Below are 12,428 nucleotides of genomic sequence, written 5' to 3'. Positions count from 1 at the left end.
CTCTTATGGTCTGACTTGCACTTGCAGCCGTACTATATATACTCAATGGCCACTTTATTAGGTACAGCTACTTGTACATGCAAATATAGTGGATTCCAGTTAATTGGCATGCATTGGGACCAGTACATTTTAGCCCAATTAAGTTAATGTCCTAATTTGTTGAAGCTCATGAAAATAGTTAACAAACTGAGTAACAAATTATGTATTTAAATGAAATACAGAACATTACCATTAAGTACATTACTATAAAATTGTGTATTGGTTCCTCATTGTTATCAATGGTGGAATTCATTCAGTGTACAGTGCCAGGTGCTTTTGAACAAATGAACAAATCAGCAGAGACACCCAATGCAGATAATAGACTGCCTTCATACAAAGCTTTCAACAACTGCATCCACCAAATCTTCATTTTCATTGTAATATTCAAAATGACTTGTCAATCTCTTCAATTTCTTTGTAGTTCCTAACTTGAAGTAGTGAAATCGCTTCATTTTAACTCACATCTCCAAGCCTGAGTGCTTGAAACCAGTGACCAAAGCTGTTCTGAATTGTCTGCTTATGTCTCACCAACTATTAGTGTCAAAAATCACTGTTTTTTTGAATATAAACAAACACAACCGTTGCTAATTAGAAACTGTTCTTTAAGAGTTGTTCCAAGTAAGCAGCTGCCTGATTACCCTGAATCCACCGTATCTAATTACTCAATCATGTGGCAGCAACTCAATATATGATGATGTGTATGCTGATGTGGCCAAGGGGTTCCCAGTTGTTGTTTAGATCAAATATCAGAATGGGGAAGAAATGTGATCTATGTGACTTTGTGGAATAATGGGGTGATTTGAGTATCTCAGAAACTACTGATCTCTTGGGACTTTCATGCACAAGTCTCTACAGTTTACAGAGAATGGTGCAAAAACAAACACAAAACATCCAGTTCTGTTGGTGAACATGCCTTGTTAATGAGAGAGGTCAGAAGAGAATGGCCAGACTGGCTCAAGCTGAAGGAAGGCAACAATAACTCAAATAACCATGTTACAACAGTGGTGTGCAGAAGAGCATTGCTGAACGCACAACATGTTGAGAACCTTGAAGTGGAGGCTACAGCAGTACTAGAAAAGTTAAAGTCTGTCCCAAGCCTTACAGCCATGAAGTGGCTGAGAACGTGACTCCTCCCCTGGATAGGACGCCAGTCTATCGTGATAACCAGCATTTTGCTGGTACTCATTTTCAGCTGGGTGGACTGGAGCATTGTGTGGTCAAGCGCCTTGCTCAAGGACACAACATGCTGTCTCAGCTGGGGCTCGAACTCATGACCTTCAGATTGCTAGTCCAACGCCTTAACCACTTGGCCACTCACCACACCAGTACTAGAAAGGCGTACCTAATAAAGTGACCACTGAGTGTATACAGCTGGTCTAGTTAAGTTATTGATTAATGGTGGATAGCTGGAAGATTCAGTGATGGAAATTTTGTTGAATAATAAGGACAAATTGCCAAGCTGTCTCACTGGACTTGTGTGACAAGGAAATTCCACTTCACTTATCTTCACAAGTTTGACTGTTGTCAAGGTCTTGCTGTATATAGGCAGGATGTGTAATTGGAATTAGGTATTATGGAAACATGTATTTACCATCACTTCTGACAGCATGACAGAATGGCTATTGATAAAGCAGCTGAAAATTGGCGATTAGAAGACACTTTACTGAGAAACTTCTATAGGCCTGTTCTGGAGCAGAGGTGACAACTTCCAACAAACACTCAGATCTTCCCTATTGTAAGGTATTCCCTATCAGCCAGTGAAGAAATTTCCACTGGATGCTCATTGGCTTCAGTATTCATGTCCTTTGATCCAATGGCACTTTGATATCAAGGGCAATCACTCATCTCTGGCATTCACCTTGTCTGCTTTTACAAAGACTGCAATGAGCTCTGAAGCCACATGTCAGGGCAAAGCCCAAATTGAGCAATGAGCTGGCAAATACTCATTAGTAATGTCAATGACACCTTCCTTCATTTTCTGATGACTGATAGATGGATCAGTCATTAGATTGAATTTTTTATGGACACAACGTACCCACATGATTGGGTAGAATCTAGTGTTATTTCTATACACGAACAGCTTGCTAGACGCATAGGGCATTCTTGCATACATCTGCTATCAGTCTTTGCTTCAGCCAAAGACCATTTTTACATGGAATGAATCCTGCTGGCTACAGATGGGTGCAAACTGGATGACTATTGTCACACGTACTGAGGTATAGTGAAAAAAATTGCCTTGCATACTGTTCATACCCATCACCTCCCTCCAGTTACCCACTTCCCACTTCTTTCCCTTTACTCCACTACCCTCTATTGGATATCTCTTTCTTCAGCCCTTTACCTCCTCCATCTGTCACCTCCCAGCTTCTCACAGTATCACAACCTTTCTTGTGCAATCTAGACACTTTACTCTTAGTCACCTTGTGTAGAACCTTTGGATAAATGAACCTGTTGTTTGTTCCTAGATAATCAGAATTGCTGTGAAATGAAAATTTGATTTGGTAGAGGTATCCATGATTGAGCATTTTCTTTTACTAGCATGATCACTATCACAACAAATTCTGGTTTAATGAGAAGGCCATGTTGGTAACAGTACCACTGGACCTAAAATTTTCCTTCTAAGCATGTTTCCAGCAATTTATAGAAATTACCAGGTCATCAGAGGCTTCCCTGTAAACTGCAGATCTCTGGTGCCCACTACTTAACTAATTCACTTATTCATTCAGAGATACAGCATGCACATAGGCCCTTCTGGCCACCCAATTACACCCATGTGACCAATTCTCCTCCCAATCCGGACTTCTTTGGAACATGGGAGGAAACCGGAGTCCCCACCACATTTCTTTTTACATATTCTTTTCTCATGATTGGTGACTACTCAGTACTAGACACTTTCAGAATTAGGTAAAAAATACTTAAAATAGAAAATGCATTGATTTTATATAACTGATGTGTGAAGGGAAATATAACCTGTAGCTATTATTCTTTCATACCTTTACTGCAATCTACCAAGGATGAATTGTTCCTCATTTATCACTCGGAATATTTCTAATGCAAGGCATAAGTTATTTTCAGTTCAACAACTCTTATGGGGAGCAAATATATTTGCTAAGATATAATAACAATTCTACCAAGCTTCATGAAGTGACAATAAGAGGCACTTTAGGAAACTTGCTGCATTTGACTTGTTGCAGCTTGCATTTGCTGCCTGAAGAATTTCAAAATTAGCTAATGCACAGGGTTATTATATATATATAAAATAATCCTTTCATCACAGCAGCAAAATTTTACTTGACCACATGCATGAATTTTCTTCTTTACTAACTTGGAGTCAAGAAACTTGTAAATTGATAGAAGATTTCAGAGTCCTTCTTCTGTCCACTGTACCCTACAATACTGCCCACATCCAAAGGAAATGTCTTCAAATGAGTGCCTGTAGCCAGATCATGGAGCTGCAGAACATGCTTCACATCATGGAGGTAGCATAAAACCAGAAAGTTTGTCTTGACACATCCAGCCCATTCTGAAAATATAGAGAAACAGCAAATACATTAGAAAATAAAACATTACAGTGTAGATTTTAATCATATGGGGCAACAATCTAAAATATGGTTTATGCTTCAGATGATTTGATGTTTATGGATATAATCTTAGCTTTAGAATTTTATGCTTAATTGTGTATTATGACCAAATGAAAGCTACACTCATTTCGCAAAATTAAGGCTTCGGTATCATGTCGGTGGCAAGGTGGGGATGCATCCCTGCTAAAGGAGATGCAAGGAGCTGCTTTCCTTTGCCAACGTGCAGATCACCCCTGGGCAAAGGGTAGCACCTGCTTAGCCTCCCACCATCCGATCAGGGTCACGTGAAGCCATGGGAGCAGGTTGTGCATGGTCATACGAGTAGCTGGTGCATATCACAAGTCCTGGTTATGTGACCACTGACATCATGCAGACAATCTATGAAGAGAATTGATAATGGCTGAGGTCACCAGTCTTGCAAAGACACTGTCAGAAGGCGGCAATAGCAAACCACTATAGAACTACCAGAAAAGTTTGCCATAAGCAATCGTGGTCAAATCCATGACTGCTCACATCATAAGACACGGTACATAATGGTGATAATGAGCATCATGTCAATCCAAGATGTCTCACAGTATTAGGTTCTCTTGGAATATGATCAAACTATCCGAGTAGCTCAAGCAATAAGGGAAAGGCCCAATTTAATGTCAAAGAAATGGATAAAATATACATCCTGAACATTCATATTACTCGGGAGAATGTATTTGCAGCCTTACAGCACACTAGGGCGGATAAATCCCTAGGCCTGACCTAGAGCATCCTCAGACTTCATGAGAGGCCCTTGGGAAGATAGTTGCTTCATCACAGAACAGAAGCCAACACATCTCTGGACAACACGAGTGAATCTGCAGTTGCTGGAAATAAATAAAAACACAAAATGCTGTCAGAACTCAGCAGGCCAGACAGCATCTATGGGAGGAGGTAGTGACGACATTTCGGGCCAAAACCCTTCATTAGGAGTGAAGTAACATGGGATGGTTGAGGGGGGATAAGAAGTGGGGGGAATGATGAAGTAGAGAGCTAGGAAGTGATAGGCTGGAGGGAAATGGGCTAGGGGGAAGGTGGAGAATTATGGGAAATAAAAGAGAAAGAAAGGTAGGGCTGGGACAGGTTAATTTGCCCACCATGATGTGTTAATTATCATTATGGCTAATTATCATCCAACCATACATGAATACAGCCAAATGAAACAGTATTCCTCTGGGGCCAAGGCACTCAACACATTACCAACAACACACAGCCACAAAGAAAAAAATATATAGCCCAAGTCCCTGAGCGACGTGACTGTAGACTGATGGTAAGGTGTCCTGGTCCAGCTTGTTCTTCCACTGAAGGGCAGCTATGAGCGAACACTGGAGGCAGCATCATCGTGTGGGACCAGCCCTCAAACCAGCATGGATTCCAGAGGCCCAGTGTTCTCTCCTACACTGACTACAGCATCTTCTCCCCCTGAGGATCTGCAACAGGCAAACTCATGGCGAGGGCCTAGTCCTCACCACAACCGAGGCAACGTAGCTTCCCCACTGTCAGCCTTTCCAATGAACCAGACTTGCAGTATTCTTTGTTGCCAATGTCCAACAGGGTCTTGTGAACACAATAAAAACCTCCAAGACAGTCATTTGCACCATGCACCATCTCTATATAATGGAATGCAACAAGACAGGATGGATTCCTGTCACAGTATGTTGGCAGGCCGACTAGGGGAATTGCCATACCAGATCTAGTATTAGGTAATGAACCAGGTCAGGTCACAGATCTGTCAGTGGGAGAGCATCTGGGGGACAGTGATCACCACTCCCTCACCTTTAGCATTATCATGGAAAAGGATAGAATCAGGGAAGACAGGAAAATTTTTAATTGGGGAGGGCAAATTATGAGGCTATAAGGCTAGAACTTGCGGGTGTGAATTGGGATGCAGGGAAATGTACTATCGACATGTGATCAATGTTTAGGGATATCTTGCAGGATGCTAGGGATAAATTTGTCCCGGTGAGGAAGCTAAAGAATGGTAGGGTGAAGGAACCATGGGTGACAAGTGAAGTGGAAAATCTAGTCAGGTGGAAGAAGGCAGCATAACATGAGGTTTAGGAAGCAAGGATCAGATGGGTCTATTGAGGAATATAGGGTAGCAAGAAAGGAGCTTAAGAAGGGGCTGAGAAGAGCAAGAAGGGGGCATGAGAAGGCCTTGGCGAGTAGGGTAAAGGAAAACCACAAGGCATTCTTCAATTACATGAAGAACAAAAGGATGACAGGAGTGAAGGTAGGACTGATTAGAAATAAAAGTGGGAAGATGTGCCTGGAGGCTGTGGAAGTGAGCTAGGTCCTCAATGAATACTTCTCTTCGGTATTCACCGCTGAGAGGGAACTTGATGACGGTGAGGACAATATGAGTGAGGTTGATGTTCTGGAGCATGTTGATATTAAGGGAGAGGAGGTGTTGGAGTTGTTAAAATACATTAGGACGGTTAAGTCCCCGGGGCCTGATGGAATATTCCCCAGGCTGCTTCACGAGGCAAGGGAAGAGATTGCTGAACCTCTGGCTAGGATCTTTATGTCCTCATTGTCCATGGGAATGGTACCGGAGGATTGGAGGGAGGCGAATGTTGTCCCCTTGTTCAAAAAAAGGTAGTAGGGATAGTCCAGGTAATTATAGACCAGTGAACCTTATGTCTGTGGTGGGAAAGCTGTTGGAAGGGATCGATGGGCATTTGGAGAATCATGGTCTGATCAGGGACAGTCAGCATGGACTTGTGAAGGGCAAATCGTGCCTAACAAGCCTGATAGAGTTCTTTGAGGTGACCAGGCATATAGATGAAGTTAGTGCAATGGATGTGATCTACATTTATTTTAGTAAGGCATTTGACAAGGTTCCACAAGGTAGGCTTATTCAGAAAGTCGGAAGGCATGGGATCCAGGGCAGTTTGGCCAGGTGGATTCAGAATTGGCTTGCCTGCAGAAGGCAGAGGGTCGTGGTGGAGGGAGTACATTCAGATTGGAGGCTTGTGACTAGTGGTGTCCTACAAGGATCTGTTCTGGGATCTCTACTTTTTATGATTTTTATTAACGACCTGGATGTAGGGGTAGAAGGGTGAGTTGGGAAGTTTGCAGACGACACAAAGGTTGGTGGTGTTGTAGATAGTGTAGAGGATTGTCGAAGATTGCAGAGAGACATTGATAGGATGCAGAAGTGGGCTGAGAAGTGGCAGATGGAGTTCAACCCGGAGAAGTGTGAGGTGGTACACTTTGGAAGGACAAACTTCAAGGCAGAATACAAAGTAAATGGCAGGATACTTGGTAGTGTGGAGGAGCAGAGGGATCTGGGGGTACATGTCCACAGATCCCTGAAAGTTGCCTCACAGGTAGATAGGGTAGTTAAGAAAGCTTATGGGGTGTTAGCTTTCATAAGTCAAGGGATAGAGTTTAAGAGACACGACGTCATGATGCAGCTCTATAAAACTCTAGTTAGGCCACACTTGGAGTCCTGTGTCCATTTCTGGTCGCCTCACTATAGGAAGGATGTGGAAGCACTGGAAAGGATACAGAGGAGATTTACCAGGATGCTGCCTGGTTTAGAGAGTATGGATTATGATCCGAGATTAAGGGAGCTAGGGCTTTACTCTTTGGAGAGAAGGAGGATGAGGGGAGACATGTTAGAGGTGTACAAGATATTAAGAGGAATAGACAGTGGACAGCCAGCACCTCTTCCCCAGGGCACCACTGCTCAGTACAAGAGGACATGGCTTTAAGGTAAGGGGAGGGAAGTTCAAGGGGGATGTTAGAGGAAGGTTTTTCACACAGAGAGTGGTTGGTGCATGGAATGCACTGCCTGAGTCAGTGGTGGAGGCAGATACACTAGTGAAATTTAAGAGACTGTGAGACAGGTACATAGAGGAATTTAAGGTGGGGGGTTATATGGGAGGCAGGGTTTGAGGGTCGGCACAACATTGTGGTCTGAAGGGCCTGTAATGTACTGTACTATTCTATGTTCTATGTAAGTCCAGATTACAACACAATGGGATGCAGTAAGTCCAGCTCCATCACTATTGAGAAACTTGCTGATGGGACAGACCTGCAGTACTTGATGTTCTTAGTATCTAGCAGGGACTTGCTATTATAAAAACGATGTAAAGGATAGACAGACCTCTGATGGACCAAGAGTGGCTGCTGCAAACAAGCACACCGCTATCTTACTGCTTGATGCTGATTTGTATGAAATGTCCTTTATTTACATTCAAGTCCTCTCATATTAATAAGTCCATCTAAGTCTCTTAAACTCTATCAAATTGCCTGATTCCACTATTACCCCTGGTAATCCATTCCAGACAGCCTTCCACACCCTGCGTAAAGAAAACTTACCCTTCACGTCACCTTTAAACTTCCCCAATCTTACCTTAAAAGCATGTCCTCTGGTGTTTGACATTTCTACCCTGGGGAACAGATTCTGACTGTCTATGGCTATAAGAGATTTTTTAAATTATTTCAGGTCTCCACTCAGCCTTCAATGCACTAAGGAGAGCAACCCATTTTTGTCCACCTGTCTTTATAGCTTATACGCTCCAATTCAGCCAGCATCTTGCTAATGTTGGTCTGGATCCCTTCCACAGTTTCCATAATTTTCCTAACAGATGTCTTGAAATTTGTTTTGCTGCAGCATTAGAATGCAATACATAAAAATTACTATAAATTACAAACTTCCTGATTGAACTCTGTGCAATCACATCCAGTAACAGTTATCAAGGGTCCCAACACAGATCCATTGACTTGATTATGGACTTTAGGAAGGGGAAATCGAGAGAAGATACACCAGCCTTCATCGAGGGTTCAGCACTGGAAAGGGTGAGCAGTTTCAAGTTCCTAGGTGTCAGCATCTCTGAAGATCTATCCTGGGCCCAAGATATTGATGCAATTACAAAGAAAGCATCTAAGGAAGTGGTACAAGTGTACAGTTCACTAAAATGGGTGGTTCACATAAAACAGGGGAGTGAAAAAAGTGTTTAGCATGCCGGTCATCACCAGTCAAGGCAATTGGGACATTGTGTTGCAGTTGCACGGTTAAACTGGAAAGAATGCTGAAATGTTTTAAGAGGATATTGTCATGATTAGAGTGCCTGAAGTAGAGGAAGGCACTGGTCAGGCGAGGTCATCATTCTTTAATGTGTAGGAGAATGAGGGCAACCATAGTGTACAAGACTAAAGTCAGAGGGGAAAGATCAGATGGATGGTAGTGGTCTTTCTCCCAGGTAGGGGAGCCCAAAACTTGGGGGCACTACTTTAGGGGTTTTAGGGTGAGAGGATAGAGATTTAAAAAGGAACTTGAAGGTCAACTTTTTCCACACAGAGGGTGGTGAGTATATGGAACAAACTGCTAAAAGTGTTCAAGGCAGGTACAAAATAGTTTTTTGGGAAACACTAGATCAGTATATGCAGGTGCAGAGCTTAAAGGGACATGGGCCAAATGCAGGAAATTGGGATGATGGTTGGGCACTATGGTTGGCATGGACTCATGAGCTGAATGACCTGCATCCATGTTGTAATGCTCCTTAATGAAAAGTTAAAGGTCCCCTAAAAGTGCAGAGGAAATTCACCAGGATGTTGCCTGGAATGGATGGCTTCAATAAGGAGGTGAGATGGGACAGAGCGGGTTCGTTTACCCTGGAGCACAAAAGGCCAAGGGGGTATATAAAAAAATAAAAAGTATTCTATCTACCCTAGCTATCTTTTTCCCATGGTAGGGCTATCCAGAACAAGGCAGCCTAGGTTTAAGATGAGAGGGAGGAAATTTAGACGATTTGAGAAGTATTTTTTTTAATACGGTGTGGTTAATATTTGGAATTCGCAGCCAAGTGTTGGAGGACTCAGATTCAATCACTACATTCAAGAGTTATTTAGACAAATACTTCAATAGGCAAGGCAAACAGGATTAATGTAGATGGATAGAAAAGTCAGCAGGGTTGTGATGAGCTGAAGGGATTGTTGGTGTGCTATAGAACTCTAGTTATCAACAAATATTGAAGAAAACATAACTTACAGGCTTACTATACTTTATACTTGACATGCAAAATTTCAAGCACCCTGGGTCAGAGATTCAAAAACCTTTCAGGCTGAAAGTGGGCTGCCAACTTGGCCATAGACCAGGCAGTGAACTTCCTGCAATTGAGAGACCTCATTGGCAACCCAGGCCTTGGTTCTGCATACTTCCAACGAAGGGGGAGTACAAGTGCAAGGGATAGGTGTGACATGGACCAGGCAGAGATATGGAACCACAAGGATGAAAGACAGGTATTGAAGGCGGTGGAGTTGGGGTCACAGGGCACCTGGACAAAATGGGATCTTCTCAAGCACAAGATCACTTGTGCAGAGCTGTGGAGACTAGTGCGCTTCTGCATTTCTTTCCTCGTTTGGTCCGTGTATGACACTCTCCCTGCACCATCACATGGGGGCTGAGAGAGGACCCCAAATGCAAACATTATGGTCAATAAGGTTCACTGGTACACACAGATACAAAACACCTTTATCAGAAGGATGGTATAGGTGGCGACACAACAAGATCCTGCTGTCCCTTGATGAAACAGTGGAGTGGGACAGGTGTACAAAGGGACCAGCTGGCAGAGGGGCAAACAGGGCAATCATTTTCATCGAAGAGAGGGCCACGCCAGTCCTATCAAAGATGCCTAAATCTGCTGCAAACTGCCAAATCATGGGAAATGAGGGTCATTGTAGGAGGAAGCTGCAGTTCCTGGAGTGGTGCAAACCACACTTTGACCAGACATCATATTGTGGTCTGCCAAAGAGAAGGAAATCATCCTGATGGAGCTCACAGTACTATGGGAGGAAGGATGTGAGGAGGCTCACAAGAGAAAGGTCCTCAGTCCTTAGCCCAGGAGTGCAGGGATAAAGGATGGCAGATGTGACTAGTCCCTTTAGAGATTGGCTGTAGAGGTCAGCATGGTGTCGGAGTATGAGCTGGGCCTTAATGAAAAGAGCAAGAACCAAGCAGTTTGTGTGGCGCGTGGCCAAGTGGTTAAGGCGCTGGACTAGCGATCTGAATGTTGCGAGTTCAAGCCCCAGCCGAGGTAGCATGTTGTGTCCTTGAGCAAGGCACTTAACCACACATTGTTCCAGTACACCCAGCTGAAAATGGACACTGGCAAAATGCTGGGGGTTAACCTCACGATAGACTGGTGTCCTATCCCAGGGGGGGGGGGGGAGGAGGAGGGGGGAGTCTCGTACTCTCAGTCGCTTCACGCCATGGAAACCGGCATAAGCCCTGGCCTGATAAGCCTACAAGCAGCTCTTAGGATGGGGGAGGAAGCAGAAAAACGCCTCTTGCTGGATATGGATCTACAAGTCAGGAATGGCCACCAATGCTGACCCAACAAACGAAGAGTGTAGTGGTTAAGGGTTGAAACACTGTAAAGGTTGGGCACCAGCTGACAACGTCTGCTCCAGGCCAAAGGTTACGGTTACTTCATCAGGTGACTGAAGAGAGCACCCCAGTGTATGATGCAAACATCTGCATCTCACCTACTCCTTAATCATCATCTAATGACAGACTTGCCTGGCAAAAAAGTCACTGAATCAGTAAGGCAAATAATTGTATTGGTGCAGATCAGGAAAGAAAACAATTCATATAGTAACTTCTATAAAAATGTCTTAAACGACACAAATACTTCTGAAGATTTCTGATGCTTTTAATATAAATGCAGCAGCTCACTTGTGCATGGAGACTGTACACTAGGAGTGAGCTTATGGCCAGATAACCCGTTTTCTCAGATAATGACAGTCTGGGGAGAACTCTTACTATTTTTCAAATCGTTCTGGGAGTTCTTTTATATTCACCAGAGGGCAAATGGAGCCTCAGTTTAACATTTTACCTGATAGACAACAATAGGTCCTTGGTACAGCATGAAAATGCCAGTTTGGATATGTGTCAAGCTGATAAAATGGCACTTGGGTCATCTAACTGAAAGACAAGAATGCTACAAACCAAACCGAGAATGACATTCAGAACATCTAATGCAATCACGCTGGCATCGGTATGCTCATTCATAGACAATAACCTTTCCAGGCTGAATGACAAATCAAATACTGAAAATTTATAGTTTCTGAAGCTATACCCATCAACAGTGATACAATGAGAGGGAGAAAAAATTAGTAGTATGGAAAATTAGTAAGAATATGAAAGGTAAAGAGAACAAACATTACAAAAGAGACAAAAAGGAATCAGAGTCAGAGACACAGCATGAAAATAGGTTCTTCAGCCCCTCTAAGCTCATGTCACCTTACCAACCCACTCATCTACTACTAAAAATCTCATGCTCAGTTTGACTGTTTGTGACCTCTAATTAGCGCAAATGGTCCATTACAGCGGCACTGTTTTTGGCTAAATTGACTTAAAATGCGCTAACTTACAGAATGCAGGCAAAGTTCAGGGTTATATATTTGTATAATATTGTTCATTTGCCTAAATCAACTGCCCTGTTTTCTCCCGAGAGCCGATCTGCCATCATGGAAATCGGGACGTGACACCACGACACATGCCCACAGCCAGCCTCAGCTGCGACACCAACCAGAGCACAAGGGCAGAGCAGCTCTATTTCGAGAGGTCACACACTGCTGATCACCTTCAGCATGTACAGGATTGGGACACCAATCCATAAGAGATAATTAAATATGAGGAGCTGGTGGTGGACCTGAGGAGGGCTAAGGGACCGGTGACCCCTGTTTCCATCCAAGGGATCAGTGTGGACAGGGTGGAGGATTCAAATTACCTGGGGGTATGAATTGACTATAAACTGGACTGGTCAA

At 43.3% G+C, this 12,428-nt stretch overlaps 1 protein-coding gene across 1 annotated transcript in view; it reads right to left on the bottom strand.

Annotated features, from left to right (window-relative positions):
* LOC132401139 (prolyl endopeptidase-like) overlaps window positions 1-12,428 on the bottom strand; it is a 181,551-nt gene that overhangs the window by 99,147 nt on the left and 69,976 nt on the right. Inside the window, exon 9 of the mRNA XM_059983028.1 lies at window positions 3,365-3,562. Coding sequence (XP_059839011.1) covers window positions 3,365-3,562 — 198 coding nt within the window. The remainder of the gene's footprint in view (window positions 1-3,364; window positions 3,563-12,428) is intronic.

Source organism: Hypanus sabinus, chromosome 10 (genome assembly GCF_030144855.1).
Source record: "Hypanus sabinus isolate sHypSab1 chromosome 10, sHypSab1.hap1, whole genome shotgun sequence".
Lineage (NCBI taxonomy): Eukaryota > Metazoa > Chordata > Chondrichthyes > Myliobatiformes > Dasyatidae > Hypanus > Hypanus sabinus.
This window is presented reverse-complemented; position numbering and strand designations above follow the sequence as displayed.